At 42.0% G+C, this 27297-nt stretch overlaps 1 protein-coding gene across 1 annotated transcript in view; it reads right to left on the bottom strand.

Annotated features, from left to right (window-relative positions):
- NBEA (neurobeachin) overlaps positions 1-27297 on the bottom strand; it is a 698360-nt gene that overhangs the window by 412319 nt on the left and 258744 nt on the right. Inside the window, exons 19-21 of the mRNA XM_056561916.1 lie at positions 13923-14004; positions 12881-13004; positions 7034-7226 (exon numbers count right to left, since the gene is read on the bottom strand). Coding sequence (XP_056417891.1) covers positions 7034-7226; positions 12881-13004; positions 13923-14004 — 399 coding nt within the window. The remainder of the gene's footprint in view (positions 1-7033; positions 7227-12880; positions 13005-13922; positions 14005-27297) is intronic.

Here is a 27297-nt window from a genome sequence, read left to right as displayed (position 1 = left end):
TGTACACAATCTATCTTCAGTTTAAAGGGAACCTGACAACAGCATCACCTCAATCACAGGCATAGGTCCCCTTTAAATGGGTTATCCAGGGAAAATTTTTTTTTTTTATAAATCAACTGGCTTCAGAAAGTTAAACAGATTTGTAAATTACTTCTATTAAAAAATCTTAATCCTTTCAGTACTTATGAGCTTCTGAAGTTAAGGTTGTTCTTTTCTGTCTAAGTGCTCTCTGATGACACCTGTCTCGGGAACCGCCCAGTTTAGAAGCAAATCCCCAAAGCAAACCTCTTCTAAACTGGGCGGTTCGCGAGACACGTGTCATCAGAGAGCACTTAGACAGAAAGAGCAACCTTAACTTCAGAAGCTCATAAGTACTGAAAGGATTAAGATTTTTTAATTGTAGTAATTTACAAATCTGTTTAACTTTCTGGAGTCAGTTGATATATAAAAAAAAAAGTTTTTTCCTGGATAACCCCTTTAAGCAGCTTTTTATAAAGACTCTTCCGAATTAGTAAATTCATAAGAAAAATGGAGATAATTAGACTTATAACAGTTAAAAAATTACATTTAAATCTAAAAAAAAAAAGACAGTCACCTTCAATATAAAAAGAACAAAGACAAGATTTAAAATATTGATGATTCGACTGAATCTTATTCTCGTCTCAGAAGTTGGTGGCACCCTTTAAATGTATTCTACTTCTTACAGAGATTAATGGTTTTATGAAAATCACTTGCACCATTTAAAGAGATCAGACTTCGACTTTGATCTGTAAAGCAATGCATTTTGTAGCCAGGTTTAGAAGGAAACACAGAGGAGCCCTGGTGGGCCCATACTCTCTGCCCAAAGAGGCTTCAAAGGCTAAATATAGATAATTACAAGATGAGAGCTGTTTGGGAACTATTGTCCGAGATATTCTGGCATTACGCACTTTAAATGAATTGCTTCCTGCCATGGTAATAGAATATTGTTCGTGTCCCTTTTCGGTTCCAGGGCCGGGATAAACAAATTAAACTCATTATCCCTGCAATTACATGAGCGACAATGAGAGGGATTTGGAAGACAAAAAGTTAGATGATGGCGAAAACAAAAAGGCTTCTCAGATGAGGACGGGGTCCAGGACGAGATCGTTGGGATCTGGACCCGGTTACGTGGCATATTCTTAAATGTGTAGAACTGCAGACACTTTATTACCCATGTAGCCATGGTGAAGCCTCATCAAAGAACAATTTAATGTGAAGACATGCACAAGCAATCACAACACATCCTTGCGCCCATCAACCACATCTCTCCCAGCATTCATTGCATATGCAAATAAGGAACAGACTTCAAAAGCAATAATCATGTATGTCTGTATCAAATCTACCGTTCCCATTTTACCTTGTAGATTTTAACTATTACAGTTTATCTGCAGCATTATACGCGTTATCTTTTCCCCGCAGAAACAACTTGTTTTCATGAAGATTAGGTATTAAATCTATATACCGTATTGTTCGTCATATAAGACGCTCCGGCATATAAGACGCACCTCATTTTATAGGATAAAAATCTAGAAAATAAAGATTCTCAACCAAATACAATGTAAAGTATAGGACAGTGATCTTCAACCTGTGGACCTTCAGGTGTTGCAAAACTACAACTCCCAGCATGCCCGGACAGCCGTTGGCTGTCCGGGCATGCTGGGAGTTGTAGTTTTGCAACATCTGGAGGTCCGCAGGTTGAAGACCACTGGTATAGAAGGTAGTACTTGCGTGTCCCCGCCGCTCCGGACCCGTCACCACTGCCCTGAATGTCGCCCTCCATCGCTGTCGTAGTGTCCCCGTCGCTCAGGAACGTCTCCGCTGCCGGGTATCCTCGCTCTGTCGCCGCCATCACGTCGCTACGCACGTGCGCGACGACGTGATGACGACGAAGGAGAGCGCCGGCCATGCAGGGGATCCGGGCACGGAGCATACACAGAGGAGGCAGGTAAGGTCCCTCCCGATGTCCTGTAAGCTGTTCGGGACGCCGGGATTTCACCGCGGTGGTCCCGAACAGCCCGACTGAAAAGCCGGGTTAGTGTTATTTTCGCTTCAGGCGCAGCAGTCAGCTTTGATCGCCGCGTCTGAAGATGTCCGCGATCGGTGATGTCCTGTATTAGCCGTGGGTCCGGCCGTTGATGGCCGCAGGGACCGCCGCGATAGGACAGGTATTTGCCGTATAAGACGCACCAACATTTCCCCCCCGAGTTTTGGGGAAGAAAAAGTGCGTCTTATACGGCGAAAAATATGGTATTTAATCCAAACAACAACAAACAAAAAACTAAGATTAACTAACAGAAGCACATTTATACGTAGACAAACACATGAACATATACAGAAAAAAATGAAGAGCATTTGAAAAGTTTTCTGCCCCTTTCACTCGTCCCATTTTGTTAAGTTGAGGCCTTGTGCTACAATAAAACTAAAATAGGTTTTCCATCATCATTTGGCACTTAATAGCCCATCATGAGAATGTGAAAACAGAATGTTAGAAACCTTTGCTAATTTGTTCAAAAGAAAAAACAATAATCCTGCAGTGACATAAGTATTCATACCCTTTACCCAGTACTTAGTAGAAGCCCCTCGGGCAGTGATTACAGCCTCCAGTCTTCTTGGGTATGATGGCACAAGGTTTGCATATCTAGATTTGTGGATTTTCTGCCATTCTTCTCTGCAGATCGTCTCAAGCTCTGTCAGGTTGGGTTCAAGTCAGGGCACTGGCCAGGCCACTCCAGGACATTCACAAAGTTGTCCCTAAACCTGTGATGTCTTGATTTTGTGCTTAGGGTCCTTGTCTTGTTGGAAGGTGAACCCTCTGCCCAGTCTAAGATCCAATGCACTCTGATTAGGTAATCATTAAGAATAAGCACTTTGCTTTATTCAGCTTTCCCTCAACCCTGACTAGTCTCCTGCCCCAGCTTCAGAAAAATACCCCCACAGCATGATGCTGCCACCACCATACTTCACTGTAGGGAAGGTATTGGGCTGGTCATAAGCAGTGCCTGGTTTGTAGCTAATCCAAGTCTGAGTCCAAACTCCAGATTTCTTTCATGTAACTTTTTACCAAGGAAAGGCTTCTTTCTATCCTAGATTGGTGGAGTGGTGCAGTGATGGTTGACTTTCTGGAGGTTTCGATCATCTGCACACAGGATCTTTAGAGCTCAGCCAAAGTGACCATTGGGTTCTTGGTCACCTCTCTTACATGCAGAGCGAGCTCTGACATCTCTGGCAGCTTCCATAAACAGCAGTATAAACATGTGACCCCCACTTCATTGTGCCAGGATCCTTGAGTTTGCTGGGTTTGCAAAACGACAACTCCCAGCCTTCTGCTGCATGTGGAAGATGGAATCTGACATTTTTTTAAAAGTATTTATTGATAACTTTTTTAGTTTTAAAAGCAACAAAGAAATAAAAGGACAAAATGCCGAGCACAAAGCCCCTGAGCCCACCATTTTCATTTACAAAGTCAGGGGTACCTGGCATAATTGAATAGACAATATAGGGGTTCACACCCGGCCAACATCAAAACAAAAGACCCTAAGACAGACATCACACACACACCCGGAAAGCCCCTCCACTTCCCAGGCCCAGTTAAAGACGACCAAACTATCCCGGAGAACTGACCCTCTCTGTGGGAACTACGATTCACCTATTAGTAGCCAGGGCATCCAGACCCTATCAAATTTCTCGGGGCATTTACGACTAATATATAGTGTTCTATACAACGGTACAAATTTATTAACCGGATTAAACCACCTCGTTATAGGGGGAAGTATCCTTCCAGGCCATTATCAAATCCTTCCACGCATAAAACAACAAAAACCTAATAAGAAGGTGCCTATGGGAGCCTGTGACCAGATCATTAATAACACCAAATAGACAAACCACAGGGGAGAACACATAAGGGAAGTCCAAGTGATCTGTCATGAACTGCAGCACCTCTCTCCAAAAGGGTTCCACACAAGGGAAACTCCATACTGCATGCAAAAGAGAGCCCACATACGCATTGCAATGGAAACAAGAGTCCGAAGAGGAGACCCCAATACGAAACAACCTAACCAGAGTGTAGTATAGACGGAGGATGACCACCATAGGGTAATATTATAACTTCCCGCCACTGATCGCCCGTCAAATCAGGGATATCAGCCAACCACTTTGCAAAAGACAACTAAAATGGATCAGGACCCACCGATTGCAGCAGTGCATATGCCTGAGTCAGAGGTTTAGTGAGGTCAGCGGTACCCATAAGCAACTCCACATCAGAAAAGGCTGGGGTCACATCAAGAGAGCCAAACTGCGCCACCACCGCATGTCTCAACTGGAATTACCGAAACTGGGCACTCCGAGGGAAATTCAAGTGGTCACACATCTCATGAAATGAGTGGAAGGAGGAAGACTCCAAAAACAAATGGATGGCGAATTTGACTCCATGATCGCTCCAGAAACCGCCCGCCTCCAACTCCTGTAGGTGGACATTACCTAGGGGACATTACCGGTAGCGGGAAGTGCCCGGAAACCACCGACCACACCTCAGTCACTGTTCTGATAGGGACATTAGTCAACGTTTCATACGAACCCATGAAATCTCCCACTAGAGCAGTAGAAACATTTGCCAGGTCCAGGTTGATCCACCAGGCAGCATACACCAATAGAGACGCTAGGAAGTAACTGTACATATTAGGGGCAGCCAGACCACCCGGCTGTTTGGATGCCTGGAGCAGCGCCTGACTCAATCGCGGAGGTTTTTCTCCTCGCCAATATGGGATCTGAAGTTTTGCAACAGTTGAAGAGCCACGGGTTAGGGAACACTGTTCTAAAGCATAAAATTCAGCATGAGCTGTATATTATTGTCTGACATACACCACCACTTTAACCTTCAGCTTAAAGGAAATCTGCAGCGAAAAAAAAACATCCCCTATCCACGATCTCCTCCACGGGACCCCGGCTCTGCCGCTGCTCACCCGCCCCCTCCATGTATCTCTATGGGAGACGTGGGGATGCAGCGTTCATGCAGCCCCACCTCTCCCATAGAGCTGTATGGAGGGGGCATGTCTGTCGAGCTCAGTGAGCTTGACGCTACTCGCATTAGCATTAGACACACAGCACGGCAATGCCGGGGCCCCGTTCGGGAGATTGTGGGGGGTCCCAGAGTTCGGACTCCCCATGATCAGACACTTATCCCTTATCCTGTAGATAGGGGATACATTTTTTTCACTGCAGATTTCCTTTAAAGGGAATTGGTCTTCAGCACCTCTCTTACCTTTTTAATATATTTCCATTTTTAAATTTTTTTTATACTTTGTCATTATAGCGTATTGAGTCTAGAATCATGGTAAAAATTGCTATTTAGTTTTATTTAGCACAAGGTGCAACATATCATGAAAAAGAGTCTGAATACTTTCTGAACGCATTGTATATCTATCTATAAACACAAGCACACCCCTTCGATGTCACCCATATAGACATACACATCTTTACCACTATTTACTGTATCATGGTTGTTTTCCTTCACATGTTACTGATAAGGTGCCCTTGCATGCAGTGGCATCCTATGCAACCTAGAACAGAGAAAATGTCCTATGCAATGCCTATATAACAATACACATAAGTAATCCTAAAAATAGAATTAAAGGAATTGCAGAGCAATCCTTAACTGATGACAATTCTCAATGTTGCCGGCTATACACATGCGATAGCTGTTTGTCTGGTTTACAGCTCTCTTTTCTAATCCACCTACACACATGCAGGCTTGGCTCATCTGAGCATACATGTCTTCTGATTGGAGAGAGGAAAGGTGTCTGGGTAATCTCGCAGAGAACAAAAGGATCAGTTGGCTGAAATTTAACATGACCTGTCCTTTTCTCCCAATATTATCTGTTGGAAGAGATTTGGCTCCCATTTGGCTCCTATACATCAAAATTGGCAGGTTTGGGTGACACATGTCTAATGTGTATTGGGGCCTTAAAGCAAAATGTACCAACAAGGCTTTAGGAGGATATTGCGGAATACCTTTTTTTTTTTTTTCTATAGTTTATTAAACTATTATTTCGGGCATACTTTATACTGACGTCTGGAGCCCTGAAAACCTATTATTAGTGTAATATGCTGTAAAATCGAAAACCAATTGAAGAGACCCTTGGCACTGCCACAATAGCCTTAGCATGACCCCTGTCATTATTCTAGAAATACAGATGTGGTAAAAGACATTACATACAGTTAAAACCTTTGTGAGATGACCCTGAGCAAAACAAACTAACTATCTTCTAGACGTGTAGTCCAGGTCAAAGAATATGGTCTCTATGGATAGTTTGTGATGAAACTGAAAATCTGGCAAAGCAAAATCTGGTCTACAAAATGGGGCGGGTGGTCTTCAGGAAGGGAATTCAGTGTATTTCTTATTCTCCATCATTAGCTGCCCACAAACTAATGTCCCTGGATGCTCCCAGGTCCCACACTCAATCAATGCTCCTACTGTTCCCAAAAACCATAATTGTTACAGTCATCTGTGCAAAATGATCCACGTTAAAAAAAATAAAAAAAAAACACAAAAAAACTTTATACTGTACAGATAAACCATTTTTAGCAACTTTCCATTGTATTATCCTATATATTTATAGAAACATATTCATTTCACACCATTAAATATTTAATCAGCCCACATACATCTATGTGAAATAAATAAATAATTATATATATATATATATATATATATATATATACATACATATATATATATATATATATATATATATATATATACACACACACCGGTATATATATATATATATATATATATATATATATATGCACTTGATCGAAACAATTTAAAAAAAAATACACTCTTTTAGCCTCGGTAGGATGGAGATGCGATCTATACAGAACCCGTGTCGGGCCTTTTGCTACTGCATCTAGAAATGAACAGCTGAACTAAAGAGTCCACAAGGTGGCACCAAATATATTTGTAAAAGAGCATGGGGCTTGAGAAGGCTTCCTCACACTTCTAAAGACCACTTACCTTGGAATGCGCTATGGACAGGGTGTCCACCCAGACCCTCCAGCCTCCCCATTCATATTTGATGGCATGATACAGCAGTATCCTGAATATGTTGTAAACCATCTCTGTGATCTTCTGCTCCTCAGAGTTTTTGGGGTTAATGTATCCGAGAGAAAACATCCAGTCCTGCCACACGGAGCACTGCAGGAGGCACCTGGGATACAGAGGTGTATATACATATTATTTCTTCATATCCTGACATATTTATTTGTTTATTAAGGTGCATTTACATCATGTTTTGATCCGGCAGAAGAGGTTCAAAACCAGGGCTCAAGACCTGCAGGAACTCATGGGAACGGAGTTCCTGCCCTTTTTCCACAGCAGGAACGCAGTTCCCATTAGGAGGAGTCCTGCAGGACAAGCCCTTAAAGAGGAACTCCGCCCCTAGACATCTTATCCCGGGGGTCCTGCCACTGGGGACCCCAGCAATATTGGCTGCGGCACCCCAGACATCCGGAGCACGGAGTGAACTTCGCTCCGTGTCGAATGACTGGCAAAGGGGGCAGAAGCTTGTGACATCACGGCCGTCATGCCCCCTTCTATAGACTTACATTGAAGGGCTGTGGCCGTGACATCACGAACCTCCGGTGCTGCACCCAATGCTCTAAACGAATGCCGGGTGCAGGAAGAACACGGGGGTCCCCAGCGGCGGGACCACCGCAATCAGACATCTTATCCACAATCCTTTGGATAGGGAATAAGATGTCTAGGGGCGGAGTACCCCTTTAAGTGGAAATCTTGGGTGAGTTCACACACTTTTTTTTCCCAGGACTTGACCCCTGCTCAAAACCACCTGCCGAGGTATCCAATCCAACAATCCAATTTGGCCACCTAGTGACTCCAACTGTATCTGACTTTTGATCTGGACTGAAAACTGCAGAAGACCATGATTTTCAGTCCAGGCCAGAAGTCCGATACGGACGGAAAATGTACTGAACTAGGTGACTCACTTGGGGTCAATAGATTCATAGAGTATCGAGTGTAGAGGGAAACAGGTCCCGGCACAGGCGGTGGATTACACCTTCATTTTCAGTAAGAGGAGAGGCTGTACTGTATCACTCGGGGGTGCAGATGAAAAAATGTGTGACATTAGAATATGCATAAAGAAATTGATGCCGGCACTCACCCGTTGTGACTAGAGATGAGTGAACTTACAGTAAATTCAATTCGTCGCGAACTTCTCGGCTCGGCAGTTGATGACTTTTCCTGCGTAAATTAGTTCAGCCTTCAGGTGCTCCGGTGGGCTGGAAAAGGTGGATACAATCCTAGGAAAGAGCCTCCTAGGACTGTATCCACCTTTTCCAGCCCACCGGAGCACCGGAAAGCTGAACTAATTTATGCAGGATAAGTCATCAACTGCCGAGCCGATAAGTTCGTGACGAATCGAATTTACTGTAAGTTCGCTCATCTCTAGTTGTGACGAATAATCGTGGTGTCTTTATTGAAGAAATTCACGCAGTACAGTCATATGCAGGGAGAGGGAAAAGTGGAGCTCAGCCGAGCTCGTGTAGTAACGGTGCCGTTTGTGGGTTCTCCAGCTTGGTCCCTCATTTAACGGGTTTCATTGCAGTGTACTCTGACCACCCATACACCAATAAAGCAGAATAGTCTACTGCTTACTCAGGTTGTTTTTGCTACTCTAAAATCTTAAAGGGGTATTCCAGGCCAAAACTTTTTTTCATATATCAACAGGCTCCGGAAAGTTAAACAGATTTGTAAATTAGTTCTATTAAAAAATCTTAATCCTTCCAATAATTATTAGCTTCTGAAGTTGAGTTGTTGTTCTCTGTCTAACTGCTCTCTGATGACTCACGTCCCGGGAGCTGTGCAGTTCCTATGGGGATATTCTCCCATCATGCACAGCTCCCGGGACGTGACATCATCATTGAGCAGTTAGACAGAAAACTTCAGAAGCTAATAACTATTGGAAGGATTAAGATTTTTTAATAGAAGTAATTTACAAATCTGTTTAACTTTCCGGAGCCAGTTGATATATATATATATATATATATATTATATATATATATTAAAAAAAAAAAAGGTTTTGCCTGGAATACCCCTTTAATCCACTATTCTTTTACGACAACATTTATTCAGAAAAAAGGTGTAGACCAGTGTTTCCCAACCAGGGTGCCTCCAGCTGTTGCAAAACTACAACTCACAGCATGCCCGGACAGCCTTTGGCTGTCCGGGCATGCTGGGGGTTGTAGTTTTGCAACAGCTGGAGGCACCCTGGTTGGGAAACACTGGTGTAGACTATGCCGTCAGTGTTGCTGGACCAACTCTAATTCTGCACACAGCAATACCAGCCCTAGCAGCACACAGTATTTTGTTCTCATACCTCAAGATGAACACCGATCACACTGGTAAATAGAAGGCAATTACTACAGACACTGTTACATCGATTTCTGTGTCTGTTGAGGACAATTCCTACATGTAACCATTCTATTTCATTTCTACAGAGGCCATAGTTTAAAAGTAAAAGTGGGGTAGAGCAAAAAAGACAAAGAAAACACCAAAGCACTGCTATTTCTTCATAAAGAGGTTCCCTCTGGTGCCAAGGTTGACCATTTGCCACAGTAGATCTTCCCTTAAAGGGGTACTCCCATGGAAACCTTTTTTTTTTTTTTTTTTTTTAAATGAACTGGTGCCAGTTAAACAGATTTGTAAATCACTTCTATTAAAAAATCTTAATCCTTCCAGTACTTTTTAGGGGCTGTACAATAAAGAGAAATTCAAAAAAGAAATGCATTTCCTCTGATGTCATGACCACAGTGCTCTCTGATGACCTCTGCTGTCCATTTTAGGAACTGTCCAGAGCAGGAAAAAATTCCCATAGCAAACATATGCTGCTCTGGACAGTTCCTTAAATGGACCGCAGAGGTCAGCAGAGAGCACTGTGGTCATGACATCAGAGGAAATGCATTTCTTTTTTTGATTTCTCTTTAGTATACAGCCCCTAAAAAGTACTGGAAGGATTAAGATTTTTTTAATAGAAGCGATTTACAAATCAGTTTAACTTTCTGGCATCAGTTGATTTAAAAAATAAAAAAAATAAAAAAATATAAGTTTTCCACGGGAGTACCCCTTTAAGACTATGCAATGAGAGAACATTCAGACATTTCTGAGAAAATCCACTTCTCTTTATTAATATTTACCTAAAACTAAAGAGTACAGAACTGAAATCGGCATGTTACGACTGGGGGCCCTGTAATACATTTTTACATTAGGGCCAAGGAGAATCATGTTATATCTCTTAAATATAGACAGTGCAGAGTTTCTGTCCGATGTCCTGACTTATTTCATTTACTGAATAATTTATTTTTAATGAAAAAATAATTAAAGTTTCCTTGTCATTTAAACAAACCTTTGATGTGTCAAAACTTTTCATCAGACGGGGTCTGAAACTCCTACTGATCATTAGAATTAGTAGGGAGAAGCCAGTGTTTATGCACTTCACTCCCTGACCTACAGCAATCTCTGTCCAGCTTAACTAGATGGTCCCATTCTATAGGGCCGTCTAGTAAAGCCGGGGAGTCAAGCACTTAAAGGGGTACTCCGCCGCACACATCTTATCCCCTATCTATTGGATGTTAGATCGCTGGGGTCCCGCTGCTGGGGACCCCTGGGATCTCCGGGCCGGCACCCCTGTCATTCGGGTCATGGAGCGAACGTCGCTCCGTGCCCGATGACAGGCGATGTAGGCTTCCACACCCCTCCATTCGAGTCTATGGGAGGGGGCGTGACGGCTAGTACAGAGCCATCACACCCCCTCCCATAGACATGAATAGAGGGGGCGTGGCTTGACATCCTGAACATGGAAGCTGCAAACTTCCGTGTTCAGGACGCCACAGCTGCCGTCCCGGAGATCGCGGGGGTCCCACCGCTAGGGTCTACCATCTTATCCCTTATCCTTTTGATAGGGGATGAGATGTGTTCGGTGGAGATAATACAGGAAAATGTTAGAAAATACATAAAATAATCAAGAGCAACATCTTTCGAATGAATTAATTATTCACAACAGTATATAAGTGGTTCAAGACAGTTATTATACTTGTGAACAATATTGTAACAATTAAGGCATGAAGAACAGAACAGATTGGGACAACTAATCTTATTCCTATCTGGAATGCCTGCCTGACAGCCTGTAGGTCGCCTGTCCTAGTGACCTGGGCCTACACCTGAACCTCCTAGTAGACCCTAGGCTAGGTGGGGGATACCAAGCTTAGATATGGTGTACAGATATGATACAGACGGCAGGGACTAGCCCCTATAGAAGAGGGGTTAGAGTACAAACGCATAATTGTATCAAATATATCACAAAGGAACCAAAAACATGTGGTAGGTACAGGAGTAAAGCACTAAGCTCCACCGCTCCTTTCTCAGCAAATAATTTGCTACTTGCAAAACCACGGGGTGGTTTATATAGCCGTCTGCATCCGTGGTCTCAGCTACATTGGGAAGACCATCCGGGAATTAGAACGGAGGATCCTGGAGCATGTGGGAGACATCATCAACAACCGGGACAAACCAATTGCCAATTACATTAACATCATGCACAGGGGTAATCCAATGGTTTTCCAGTTCCAAGTCCTTGAGCTCATACGCCCCTCTCCAAGGAGAGGTGACATTGATAAAATCCTCACCCAGAAAGAAACACGTTGGATCTTTACTTTGGATACAGTACATCCCCAGGGCCTTAATGAGAACATTAACTTTACTAGCTTTATCTAAAACTATCCAATCAGCCATTTCAGCTTACGACTTTTATCAACCTACTCCTTAACCTTTCCTACCTTTACCTATTAGGTTACTACCCCTGGTTCTTGACTCCTCCCCATTACAGCTCCGTTTCCAATCCTATCCTCACGAACACCAATACATTACTCCCACAACCATGGGTTTGCTTTACTCCTGTACCTACCACATGTTTTTGGTTCCTTTGTGATATATTTGATACAATTATGCGTTTGTACTCTAACCCCCCTCTATAGGGGCTAGTCCCTGCCGTCTGTATCATATCTGTACACCATATCTAAGCTTGGTATCCCCCACCTAGCCTAGGGTCTACTAGGAGGTTCAGGTGTAGGCCCAGGTCACTAGGACAGGGGACCATCAGGCTGCCAGGCAGGCATTCCAGATAGGGATAAGATTAGTTGTCCCAATCTGTTCTGTTCTTCATGCCTTAATTATTACAATATTGTTCACGTGTATAATAACTGTCTTGAACCACTTATATACTGTTTAAATAATTCATTCGAAAGATGTTGTTCTTGATATTTTTTTTAATGGTTAGTGAGCCTCTCAGAACTGAGACCCGGATCCAATCAAAACTTTTGACAAGTCAAAAGTTTGGTTAAATGACAAAGACACGTAAAGACCATTTTCACGTACATACATTGTGCCAGTCCTATTGGAAATGCATAAATGAATTGACAAAAGGGTGTTACCATTTCTCTTTTAATTGGGACGTGTCCTTGCACAGTCTAACACCATCCAATAAGTACAGAGAGCCTGTAGGAACATACTGATAGAGGGTTATGGCATTACCCAGCTGACAATTTATTTATACATTTGTAGGATAGAATACTAGAGGAATGGACAAATATAGAGGTCCAACCTAAAATGCTTTTGAATTGTTATTTTATTGGTAACACAAATAATCAGGATCTCTTTTTGAATCGCATATTGTAATTGTCTCCTGAGACTTGTTCATGGCCACCTTCAGGTATAAGATTAGAGGACATAATGCAACAAACAAGACAACACTAGAACTCAAGCAGTCTACAAAGAAGAAAGGCAACCCACCTCCGATTCTCGCGACTGTTGCTAAAAAGCTTGATCATGTCAGAGAGGAACAGGCGTCTTACTTCCATCAAATCAGAACTTGGAGTGGAGTTTTTAAGCAGTGTGGCGACTACCTTCAAAATCACTGAACAGAAATTCACACAATTATTACAATACATTATATGTATAACTTATACAATTATAAGTTATGACATTGTATCATTCTAAAAAAAATTGATAAAAATAATAATATAAAGAAGAGCTTAAAGGGGCTGTATAGAGCTCTAAAACGTATCCTCAAGTGTGTAATCATGGGCGGCCTGACTGTTGTGATCCCCCGCTATTTCCAGAATCGCAGCCCCAGCTATGGGGGCACTAAAGATACACCTAGACTTTCTGTACTGTACAGGTGAGTTTTCAGGAGTGTCCTCCTTATCATCAGATATAGGATTACAGTGAAAGGTGATGCCAATATGTAGATAAGATGGGGTTAGGCCATTCACAATAGGCCAGTGGTGTCCAAACTGTGCGCCTCCAAATGCTGCAAAACTGCTACTGGCTGTTCAAGGTTTGTAACATTTGGAGGTCCACATATTGGAGACCACTGTAATAGGTGATGTACAGAGCTCCCCTCCTCCCCCTTACTGCACAATGACCTCTGCACAGGTCACAGAGCATGTCTAAGAAACTCTCTCATAGAAGTCAATGAGTCCCCTTCAGTATGCTGTTTCCAGGTAGCTGCTGTAATGTATATCTTATATATATCTTATGTATGTTTATGTTCTACCAAAAAAAGGGGGAACATTTTAACATGGAGAAGCTCATGCGACAGGTGGATACGCTGGATAACACACTTTGATGGGCACATATTTCTGGATCAGCTGAGCTTTTCTTACATGCAGTATTTTTATAAAGGCAATGGTAGGAAATGACACACAGAATGCAATTACAACAAAGTGACTTGGCTACGACTGGCGCGCCACTTTCTACCAGACAATAGTAATGCATGGTAAGTGGCTTCAGTATAATGAGGTCATGTCTGGGAACATCCAGTGCTTCTTACTTGGATTCTGAATTTTCACAGTAGAATCTGGTTCTGGGTGAGGCTTGTGAACAACTTGAGTGCAAACTTGTTCCGTCAATATCTGCAGGGGACATAAGAATTGCATCCTGTCATTAAGACTTTTCACACACGTCAGAGGATGGGACAATAGAACGTATTAATTCTGCTTAAGGCTGTAACACACAGAGTTTCCATATTACAATTGAACCATTATACATCTAGTACACACGAGATTTCTCATTATTTTCACAAACATCTAGCAAACTTTTCTTTCCAACTGTTATTTCTATTATCTATAACAATTCTTTTCCTGTAATGGTGGTAGGCAATCTACAATGCTGAGGACACATTCAATCTGTCCCAATTTCTGGCGGGAGCAATCATACAAGTACCGCTAGATAAATGGAAGACCCGAGAGATCTTGATCGTGGCTCTCGTAGGTGGAAGAATGAGATACAATCAGTTGTATTAAAGATTGCGTCTGACATCAGACATAAAGAAGTTATTATGAGGGCTTGTTTGGCATCATTAGGCTCTATATGTGGTCCTTTATTAATCCCTTGGTTGCCTTGGTCATCCAGAAGCAGGAAGATACATCAAAGGAATTCTCCCAAAAGCACCAGCAAAAAAAAAAAAAATTTTCCGCTGAAAATTATTGATGCTATTGTTATCTTTATATATTATATATATAGAAATATATCTATAAATAACAATAATAGCAGAACATGAAAGCGATCCTGCACTCACCGCAGCAATATAGGTCATCTGGCTCCTTCTCAGGACCTACAACAGACGGACAGGCAAGATTGGTGTGGGGCCCTCAGAGGCAACTGCCGGCGGTTTTGCGCAGCGTGGTGCCAGAAGAAGCCCACCACACTGCGCGAAACCACTGGCAGTTGCCTCGGAGTGCCCGACGCCAATCTTGCCTGTCCGTCTGTTGGAGGTCCTGAGAAGGAGCCGGATGACCTATACTGCTGCGGTGAGTGCAGGATTGCTTTCATGTTCTGCTATTATTGTTGTTTAAGTATGCTGTCTATTACTGTTCCTAGCACCACCTCTGGTTGTTTACCCCGAGTACCCGCAGTGCCGATCCAGGGTCCATAGAGTGGTACTGCTAGTGTATATAGTTTGCGGTGTCGCTCTGTTATCTACTTTGTGGTCTATAAAGATATCTATGTCAACCTATCTATCGCAATGTAAGTATGTATATATAATATACACACAGATATATTACCATTATGTTACCATTTGCATATATATTTATATACATATATAATTGCATCATTGGGGGCGGGGGGTATGGGTAAAGCTCTGGTCTGTGTGGTTAGCTCTACGCACATGCGCTAAGCCTGTCTGCAAAAGAAGCCCACCCTCTCATATATATGCATTAGAGGGGTCTGTGAGGTGTCGCTAAACGGAGGTAGTGTGTTGTACCTGCCCTATACTGCCGAGGGCTCGCAGGTTTGCTCATCTTGCAGAGCATTGTGACTGTGTTGTGTGAAATCATCAGTATCGGGTGACTATTTAAAGTCCAACAATGATATTTGTTGGATATCCATTTATTCCAACAATGATATTCCAAGCCCATCGCTGCCCCCCCCCCCCCCACCACCAATCCCCATGTTCCAAGTGTGTTTATACCAGGTTGCTGAGGGATCAATCCTCTAATCCAGTGTTTCCAAACCAAGGTGCCTCCAGCTGTTGCAAAACTACATTTTCCAACCAAAAGCAATTCAGGCCGGCTGGGAGTTGTAGTTTTGCAAAAGGTGGCGGTACCCTGGTTGGGAAAAACAGCTCTATTCGTTCCATTCATCATCGTTGAGCAAGCGTCGTTGGTAAAGGACCACCCACTATTTGCTTAGAGCATAGGGGTCTGACCGCGCGGACATAAGCAGTCTTATAGACGGCAATGTCTTCCAGTGGAATGCCACGCAAACACTTAACACGTTAATTCTCTGGGCTGGCGATGGACAGCATTAGAGATGAGCGAACTTACAGTAAATTCGATTCGTTACGAACTTCTCGGCTCGGCAGTTGATGACTTTTCCTGCATAAATTTGTTCAGCTTTCAGGTGCAGCTTTCATGGGCTGGAAAAGGTGGATACAGTCCTAAGAGACTCTTACCTAGGAATGTATCCACCTTTTCCAGCCCACCGGAGCACCTGAAGGCTGAACTAATTTACGCAGGATAAGTCATCAACTGCCGAGCCGAGAAGTTAGTGACGAATCGAATTTACTGTAAGTTCGCTCATCTATAGACAGCATCAATAACGCAGTGCGAACAGAGCAATAGGACTGAATTTCACATTACACTCTTCAAAATTGATCTTCAAAGTGCCTCGCTTTTATTCATATATTAGCATTTATGCACAATTTATCAAATGCTATTTTTATTCATTTATTTTAATTTTATTTGTTTTTTTTTTACAAAAGGGGCATATCTTAGCGCAAGTTAACGCCAGTCGGGAGCACACTAACATATCTGCAAACATATCTGAGGCAATCACCATACACCTTAGACCAGCAGGCCTCCAGCTGTTGCAAAACTACAACTCCCAGCATACCCGGACAGCCAAAGGCTGTCCGGGTATGCTGGGAGTTGTAGTTTTGCAACAACTAGAGGCACACTGATTGGGAAACCCTGCATTAGACAGGTTTATTGGTTTAGATTAAAATTTATTACACAGAGCGCCATTTAAATAAATTTGTCACAAGCACGCCAGCCATAAATGGCTCTTAACAACAGAATATATGTATTGCAATCAAAGAAAAAATATAGCCTGCACTCACCACACAGTATGGGTATCGCGGCCTCGGATTCAGGACCTCCTCGAATGGTGTGGGAGTAGCAGCCGCCGCTGACAGCGCTCAGAAATGGACACTGTCAGCGGCGGCTGCTACTCCCACACCATTCGAGGAGGTCCGGAATCCGAGGCCGCGATACCCGTACTGTACGGTGAGTGCAGGCTATATTTTTCTTTGATTGTACTATATACTGAAATCGACTCTTTGTCCTAGCACCGCCGCGGGTTTTTTGTACTCAGACTCCCATAGCTGCCCTTGGTCCATTGGTAGTGGATTCAGATATAAGTTGCTGGTGCCGCTGATTTTTCTGTTCTTTGGAGAAGTGAATATATGTATTAAATGATACATTTCCCATTTTATCTTTTTAAGTAAAAAAAGAAAAAGAAAAAAACAGATAGCTCTACTGTCGTCGCCAAAGGTGTATAGATAAAAGCTATATAAAAGAAATCGAGTGCCTGGGATGTAAATGTTACACCAGTAGGCAACGATGGAACATGACCCTGTTGCTGGATTATAATTTTTAGGATGGTCACTGTGGATTAGGGACAATTTGTCAGTACCGAAAAGAACCAAGCTTGAACTGATTGCAAATTATTACTTACAATCCTAAAATTGTGTTTGGCCTTCGACGCTACTCGGGGATTATGCATAGCAGATAGAAGGACCTGTCTTCACAGGTTTTAATCAACACCACTTTGTAAGGGCAAAAGCAAGCGTCGGCTTCTCTGCGGTAAAGAATCTGACACTGAATCAAGTAGGCATTAAACGCTGCCGCTAATATCCTAACACGTATGCCTTAGAGAGAAAAAGAACAAAAAAAAGAAAAAACTTGTGAAGTTTTAAAGGTCATGAGCATCACGTTGCATAAATGCTGCAGAGAGAGCCACTTTCTTAACAAATAGCTGAAGACAAGGAGTACCGTATTATGGAGGAGCTTAGAAGTGTCAAATGTAACCTTAAAGCAAATACAGTTCTGCAATGTCGGGATTTGCTTCTTGAGACTTAACTCCTTCACTACAACCAGGGCTCAATTCCTGCAGGAACGCATGGGAACGGAGTTTCTGCACTTTTTTTTTACAGCAGGAACACTGGGGGAGATTTATCAAAACCTGTGCAAATGAAAAGTTGCCTAGTTGCCCATAGCAACCAATCAGATTGCTTCTTTCACTTTTAACAAGGCCACTGAAAAATGAAAGAAGCGATCTGATTGGTTGCTATGGGCAACTGGGAAACTTTTCCTCTGGACAGGTTTTGATAAATCTCCCCCACTGTTCCCGTTAGTAGGAGTCCTGCAGGACCGGCTCTTGAGCGGAAAACTTGGGTGAGTTCCCACACTTTTTTTTCCTCAGGACTACAACCAAAATCTATCTAGCTTTGTACATGTGGATCAAAATGAACTTCTAGAGCCCCCTAAATTCTCTCCAAGGTTGTGAGAACGTGTCATTCTCAAAGTGGGAAGACAAAGTCATCCTTGTTGCGGACCAGCTGATTCACTCCGACGAAAACCAGTGGTTGTTGCCATTAAAGGTTCTGTCTTCATTTTCACCTCACACTTTCTCCAGGTCTCGTAGGTGCTCACTTACTGCAAAGACAGATGACATGACCAATCTTGTCAGGCATCCCCTAATACTTTTGAGGCTTTTGTTGGCAGCGCTCCTTGCAAGGTTTCTCTTTCTATCATGTAGTGAAAGTACAAAATGGGTGGGAGCGTATCAAACAAGATCCCGACTTACGTAAGATTGGATACAACTGGGACCAGGTAAGTGGCAGCGTACTCAATGAAGTATGGTGGGAAACTTTTATTAAATTATTGCAGCACACGTATTATGGATTCAATTTCCCAATCTCACCTTCATTTCCGGGTATGATTGACATTCTGCCCAAAGTGTGTAATGCCAGAAACACATAAGTTGTGGCAGTGCCGTAGTGTCCAAGTCTTTTGGCAGGTCTCAAGTTTTATGAAGACTGATAGAACCTAAGGTCCTTTTGTCCCAATACCTCAGAGCAGTGACTCCAGATGAGCCCACCACTCGCGGCTGTTCCATGCTGCTTTGTTGGTGGCAAAGAGTGTCCTGATAAGGTACCACATATTCTGGCCATATATATTGGACCACATATTCTGGCCATATCATGGGTGAGCTCAAGCTCTTTATGGGAGTGGACAGATAGGATGTAATTAGAAATGTGGAGCACAATATCAATAGCACATTCAATTTCATGGAGCATAGAGCCTGCCAAGTCCACAAGGTGCTACAGGTGGTGCACAAGGTTCCCTAGCTACCCTGGTGAGTTGCACCTCCATTCTGTTATTGCTTGGCTGGATGGACGGATGTCTTTTCCAGCCATAAATACAGTATTACTGTTGCTAATTTATGTTATGAGGACTAGTCAATAAACGGGGCCACTGGTGTTGGCACAAGTATTACGTAATTACACATTTGGTTTGTGTGTGGTAAAAGATTCTACTTGGCACACAGATCTATGGGCACAGTTTCTGGAAGAAGACACCACTGTATAGCTTGGGGCTATTATGGACATGAAGAACAGAGTGGGGAATACTAGTAAACTAACATAAGAGATTTCCAAAGTAGCTCAGTGTTCCTATCCAGTTATATACAAGGAGTTGGATAAAGCCGTAGTAACAGGGAAGCACAGGAGCCAGGGCAGCACTTTCTCTGGCTGTCCGGCTTTATCAGGACTGGGGAGATTAACCGCTATGGATGTAATTATTGAGATTAATGTCACCAATTTCTCCTCCTGTCATATACTTTGTAATTGTTACAGACGTATCTGTTCTCAGTCAAACTGGTTTCTGAGCACTTTGTGTGCATTTGACTAAACCAGTATCCAATTTAATCACGCAGGCGGCACTACAGGAGCTTTTAGGAGCACATTAGTGATCTGTGATCCATCTAGAAAATGGAGGCTTGTGGTAAGGAGAGCGGAGAGGAAGGCAAAATAATATCCTGGGAAAATGCCAAGAATAGCTGAATAGTTTTACATACGGTAGGTCAGGAGGAGTAGTGTGACCACCACAAGCGTATAAACTGGAAATCAGCGTGATGAGCAAATGTTGTCACAAGATACTCATGGAGATCCATAAAATGAAATGGTGCTCGGACCCAACAAATAGGTTCCATATATCTATACAGTATCTCCCATAAGTGAGTCCACCCCGCACATTATATACAGTATCTCCCATAAGTGAGTCCACCCCTCACATTATATACAGTATATACCATAAGTGAGTCCACCCCTCACATTATATACAGTATCTCCCATAAGTGAGTCCACCCCTCACATTATATATACAGTATCTCCCATAAGTGATTCCACCCCTCACATTATATACAGTATCTCCCATAAGTGAGTCCCCCCTCACATTATATACAGTATCTCCCATAAGTGAGTCCACCCCTCACATTATATACAGTATTTCCCATAAGTGAGTCCACCCCTCACATTATATATACAATATATCCCATAAGTGAGTCCACCCCTCACTATATATATATATATATATATATATATATATATATATATATATATACACAGTATCTCCCATAAGTGATTCCACCCCTCACATTATATATACAGTATTTCCCATAAGTGAGTCCACCCCTCACATTATATATACAGTATCTCCCATAAGTGAGTCCATTCCTCACATTATATACAGTATCTCCCATAAGTGAGTCCACCCCTCACATTATATATACAGTATCTCCCATAAGTAAGTCCACCCCTCACATTATATATACAGTATCTCCCATAAGTGAGTCCACCCCTCACATTATATACAGTATCTCCTATAAGTGAGTCCACCCCTCACATTATATATACAGTATCTCCCATAAGTGACTCCACCCATCACATTATATATACAGTATCTCCCATAAGTGACTCCACCCCTCACATTATATATATACAGTATCTCCCATAAGTGAGTCCACCCCTCACATTATATATACAGTATCTCCCATTAGTGAGTCCACCCCTCACATTATATATACAGTATCTCCCATAAGTGAGTCCACCCCTCACATTATATATACAGTATCTCCCATAAGTGAGTCCACCCCTCACATTATATACAGTATCTCCCATAAGTGAGTCCACCCCTCACATTATATACAGTATCTCCCATAAGTGAGTCCACCCCTCACATTATATACAGTATTTCCCATAAGTGAGTCCACCTCTCACATTATATATACAGCATCTCCCATAAGTGAGTCCACCCCTCACATTATATATACAGTATCTCCCATAAGTGAGTCCACCCCTCACATTATATATACAGTATCTCCCATAAGTGAGTCCACCCCTCACATTATATACAGTATCTCCCATAAGTGAGTCCACCCCTCACATTATATACAGTATCTCCCATAAGTGAGTCCACCCCTCACATTATATACAGTATCTCCCATAAGTGAGTCCACCCCTCACATTATATACAGTATTTCCCATAAGTGAGTCCACCCCTCACATTATATATACAGTATCTCCCATAAGTGAGTTCACCCCTCACATTATATATACAGTATCTCCCATAAGTGAGTCCACCCCTCACATTATATATACAGTATCTCCCATAAGTGAGTCCACCCCTCACATTATATATACAGTATCTCCCATAAGTGAGTCCACCTCTCACATTATATATACAGTATCTCCCATAAGTGACTCCACTCCTCACATTATATACAGTATCTCCCATAAGTGACTCCACCCCTCACATTATATATACAGTATCTTCCATAAGTGAGCCCACCCCTCACATTATATATACAGTATATCCCATAAGTGAGTCCACCCCTCACATTATATACAGTAACTCCCATAAGTGAGTCCACCCCTCACATTATATATACAGTATCTCCCATAAGTGAGTCCACCCCTCACATTATATACAGTATCTCCCATAAGTGAGTCCACCCCTCACATTATATATACAGTATCTCCCATAAGTGAGTCCACCCCTCACATTATATATACAGTATCTCCCATAAGTGAGCCCACCCCTCACATTATATATACAGCATCTCCCATAAGTGAGTCCACCCCTCACATTATATATACAGTATCTCCCATAAGTGAGTTCACCCCTCACATTATATATACAGTATCTCCCATAAGTGAGTCCACCCCTCACATTATATATACAGTATCTCCCATAAGTGAGTCCACCCCTCACATTATATATACAGTATCTCCCATAAGTGAGTCCACCCCTCACATTATATATACAGTATCTCCCATAAGTGAGTCCACCCCTCACATTATATATACAGTATCTCCCATAAGTGAGTCCACCCCTCACATTATATACAGTATCTCCCATAAGTGAGTCCATCCCTCACATTATATATACAGTATCTCCCATAAGTGACTCCACCCCTCACATTATATACAGTCTCTCCCATAAGTGACTCCACCCCTCACATTATATATACAGTATCTCCCATAAGTGAGTCCACCCCTCACATTATATATACAGTATCTCCCATAAGTGAGTCCACCCCTCACATTATATATACAGTATCTCCCATAAGTGAGTCCACCCCTCACATTATATATACAGTATCTCCCATAAGTGAGTCCACCCCTCACATTATATACAGTATCTCCCATAAGTGAGTCCACCCCTCACATTATATATACAGTATCTCCCATAAGTGAGTCCACCCCTCACATTATATATACAGTATTTCCCATAAGTGAGTCCACCCCTCACATTATATATACAGTATTTCCCATAAGTGAGTCCACCCCTCACATTATATATACAGTATCTCCCATAAGTGAGTCCACCTCTCACATTATATATACAGTATCTCCCATAAGTGAGTTCACCCCTCACATTATATATACAGTATCTCCCATAAGTGAGTCCACCCCTCACATTATATACAGTATCTCCCATAAGTGAGTCCACCCCTCACATTATATATACAGTATCTCCCATAAGTGAGTCCACCCCTCACATTATATATACAGTATCTCCCATAAGTGAGTCCACCCCTCACATTATATATACAGTATCTCCCATAAGTGAGTCCACCCCTCACATTATATACAGTATCTCCCATAAGTGAGTCCACCCCTCACATTATATATACAGTATCTCCCATAAGTGAGTCCACCCCTCACATTATATACAGTATCTCCCATAAGTGAGTCCACCCCTCACATTATATATACAGTATCTCCCATAAGTGAGTCCACCCCTCACATTATATATACAGTATCTCCCATAAGTGAGTCCACCCCTCACATTATACACAGTATCTCCCATAAGTGAGTCCACCCCTCACATTATATATACAGTATCTCCCATAAGTGAGTCCACCCCTCACATTATATACAGTATCTCCCATAAGTGAGTCCACCCCTCACATTATATATACAGTATCTCCCATAAGTGAGTCCACCCCTCACATTATATACAGTATCTCCCATAAGTGAGTCCACCCCTCACATTATATATACAGTATCTCCCATAAGTGAGTCCACCCCTCACATTATATATACAGTATCTCCCATAAGTGAGTCCACCCCTCACATTATATACAGTATCTCCCATAAGTGACTCCACCCCTCACATTATATACAGTATCTCCCATAAGTGAGTCCACCCCTCACATTATATACAGTATCTCCCATAAGTGAGTAATTTCAAACATGGTGAGATAAGAGCAGGCAGTGGTTATTAGTGGGGGTCAGACGCTGTCACCACCATAGCAGTGATGGTTATTTTTAAATCCAGCCTGAGCACAAACTTTTTTTGTAGAAGAGAATGGAGAAGACATTAAGTAAATTCCAGTTTTCATGATGCATCAAGTGACTTTTTTGGATAACATAATTCTACGACTGGCCAGACACATTAGACATTTGGATACCCCTTCCTACCAATGCAGGCAAATATAATTACAATATAATACAATACCATTGTTAGTCAAATGTCAAAAGACTGCAGTGTTTGCACATTGTTATGTGTACCATGTCTGCTGATCTTCTGATGTTCCCAGCTCTGCGACCGATCATTGAAATTCAATATGAAATGATGTAACCTGAACTTTTAAGGACATGGACTGTCTCGCTTTTTTATTAGCTCAGTCACACTCTTTCGGAAGATTAGTATCTGTGCACAATAATACTGTGGCTAATAGGGTTTCCAGGTATCAGCTCCATTTAACTCAGCAGCCATATGTATTTACAACACAGGTATGTCTTATTATATTATAAAGTAGATTAATAGACATACATTCTATAGGAATTAGGACCTTTAGGACTCTTAAAATGCAAGGGCCTAGTTTTACTTGGCCCTACCTAGATGGATGGTATGAAGTTGAGTTTTCAACCAAAGGCATTGAACCTATAAGAGTCTGTTTGGAATTAATGGGCCAACAAGATGGGATGTTTTTGGGATGGGATGATCTAGATCCACATCAAGAAGGTGAACGCCATTTAGTTTTTTGATGAAACCCCCTTCACATTAAAAATAATTAGTTTACTCATTTAAAAACAAAGATTAGGATAAAAAGAAAAACAAGTCTTGTTTTTATTTTTATTTTTTTTCACTTGTTCACTTGTAGCTGCACTGTATAGATGGTAATGAACTGAAGTGAACAGTGCAATAGGTGCAATAGACAGTGCAGAACAAACAATGATCCAGCACTTGGAAAACGAAATAGCTTTATTGAAGGTCACTGGACACGGATAAAACCAACCATATCATCAGATGCGTTTTGAGTGCATGCGCTCTTTGAAGAAGAGCGCATGCGCTTGAAACGCATTTGATGATATGGTTGGTTTTATCCATGTCCAGTGACCTTCAATAAAGCTATTTAGTTTTGCAAGTGCTGGATCATTCGAAGAAGAGCGCATGCGCTCGAAACACGTCTGGTGATATGGTTGGTTTTATCAGTGTCCAGTGACCTTCAATAAAGCTATTTCGTTTTGCAAGTGCTGGATCATCGTCTTCGAAGAAGAGCGCATGCGCTCGAAACGCGTCCGGTGATATGGTTGGTTTTATCCGTGTCCAGTGACCTTCAATAAAGCTATTTCGTTTTGCAAGTGCTGGATCATCGTTTGTTTGTTCTGCATTGGAATGTCCTGCCGGGCAGAGACCCGAGCACTGCTACGCGGTAGTGAGCTGGAGCACCTTTGTTTGTTGTTTGCAATAGACAGTACAGTAGGGGGAGGAAGAACAGATAGATGCACTTGATAGGGTTAGGTAAAACAGGAAATCTAGAACAAAAACATTCAAATAACGCCATTACATGCCATAAATCTAGATTATGAGTCGTGGATGATCCTTTTTTTCCACCTTATAAATACTGTGGGGCATATTTATTAGGCAAATTTTATCACAAACACACCACATGTATCATTTGTTTTAAGCACTTTGTAAAGACTTTGGCTCCTTGCCTAAAAACAAACATGGTTTATTGAGAAAGGGGTATGGCTTAAATGTGACACGGTGCACCAACAATGCACTAAAATTTGGCACATGATCCTGGCATAAAGAAAGCCAACAGCCTGAGCCACTGAGATAAATTACGCAAACATTGTGGCCCAGATTTATCATAGAATGTCTACAGTAGAGCTATTTTCCCACGTTTATTTGAGTGGTGGGTTTGACTAGCCTGTATCTTATTTATCAAGATGGTGCAGCAGGATGATGAATTTTGCGCAGCTCTACTGTGGTAGGAAAAGCTCTACCACATACACTTTTTCTAGATACTTGTGGGGGAGGGAAGTAGACACTTTCCAGGGTCCTGAATTTGGCAGGTTAGGTGTTTTTATTTACTTCCACAGAGCTGCCGGGACATTTTTACTTGCATTTTAGACGCTACAATCAAATTTGATTGCGATGTCTAAGGGGTTAAAGCCAGGCATCACCGTGATCGGTGATGTCTGGCATTAGAGATGGGTCCTGGTGGTAGATAGCTACCAGGACCGCCCAGCTATGACCTGCGCTCAGCTCCTGATCGTGTGTCATAGTAGGGGAGTGGGACGCTGTCGTCCACAAGAGGTTAAAGGTTGAATTGTGGAAGGTAGAAGTGATTCTCACGTCTACTGGTTGGTGGTGTAGCTTTGCGCCTAAAAAAGTACCTTTGCGTACAAAATAGCAACTTTTGACAAAAGTCGCAAATGATAAATACGTGACCACTGCATGGTCAAAAAGAAAAAGTTCTATGGGTAGTGAAAAAGAGTAAAACTCTCTGTATCAAAAAACGCATAAAAGTCTCAAAATATGCTGCTTGCGCCTGAACTGCGCCAAAACATGCCAAAAAAATGCTCTAAAAGCAATGATAAATCTCCCCCTGTGTGTCTAAGTTTGCACTTTCTGAAAATAAGACAATTTTAGCAAATTCTCCCCTATTTCTATAAAACAATGCACACATGTAGCGGAGTTTCAGAACTGTCCATTGTATGCGTAGTAGAAAGAAAAAAGAATTCGCTCTCTGTTGGCTATTAGACTCTCTATGCCAGCTTGGCAGACTCTCACAAGTAGACACACCTCCTCAGAACAGTATATGGAAAATACTGTCTGTCAGACTGGCTTTATATTCTGTCAGTGTTAGATACGGCAACAAAAAAGAGTGTAGGGGGGTTACATATTAGCTGAAAGTATTAAAGGGGTACTCCACTGGAAATATATATATATATTTTTTAATCAACTGGTGCCAGGAAGTTAAACCGATTTGTAAATTACTTCTATTAAAAAATCTTAAAGGGGTATTCCAGGAAAAAACTTTTTTATATATATCAACTGGCTCCAGAAAGTTAAACAGATTTGTAAATTACTTCTATTAAAAAATCTTTATCCTTTCAGTACTTATGAGCGTCTGAAGTTAAGTTTGTCCTTTTCTGTCTAAATCCTCTCTGATGACACCTGTTTCGGGAAACGGACAGTTTACAAAAGGTTTGCTATGGGGATTTGCTTCTAAACTGGGCGTTTCCCGAGACAGGTGTCATCAGAGAGGATTTAGACAGAAAAGAACAACCTTAACTTCAAAGGCTCATAAGTACTGAAAGGATTAAGATTTTTTAATAGAAGTAATTTACAAATCTGTTTAACTTTCTGGAGCTAGTTGATATATATATATATATAAAAAAAAGTTTTTTTCCTGGAATACCCCTTTAATCCTTCCAGTACTTATAAGCTACTGCATGATCCACAGGAAGTTCTTTTCTTTTTGAATTTCCTTTCTTCCTGACCTGAGTGCTCTCTGCTGACACCTCTGTCTGTTTTTGGAACTATCCAGAGTAGGAGCAAATCCCCATAGCAAACCTACCCGGCTCTGGACAGTTCCTAAAATGGACAGAGGTGTCAGCAGAGAGCACTGTGGTCAGACAGAAAGGAAATTCAAAAAGAAAAGAACTTCCTGTGGATCATGCAGCAACTGATAAATACTTCCAGTGAAGTACCCCTTTAAGGGAAAAACACTGGAGGGTAGCTAAGACAGGCTTTAGATAAGGTGGAGAACACACAAAGGACAGGTATAGGAGAGAATCTCAATTGATTTGTACAAGTCTAGAGAGAAAGCAGAGCACA

Source organism: Hyla sarda, chromosome 2 (assembly GCF_029499605.1).
Source record: "Hyla sarda isolate aHylSar1 chromosome 2, aHylSar1.hap1, whole genome shotgun sequence".
NCBI classification, from domain to species: Eukaryota; Metazoa; Chordata; class Amphibia; order Anura; family Hylidae; genus Hyla; species Hyla sarda.
The sequence above is the reverse complement of the archived record's forward strand: the minus strand, read 5'-3'. Positions and strand labels throughout refer to the sequence as shown.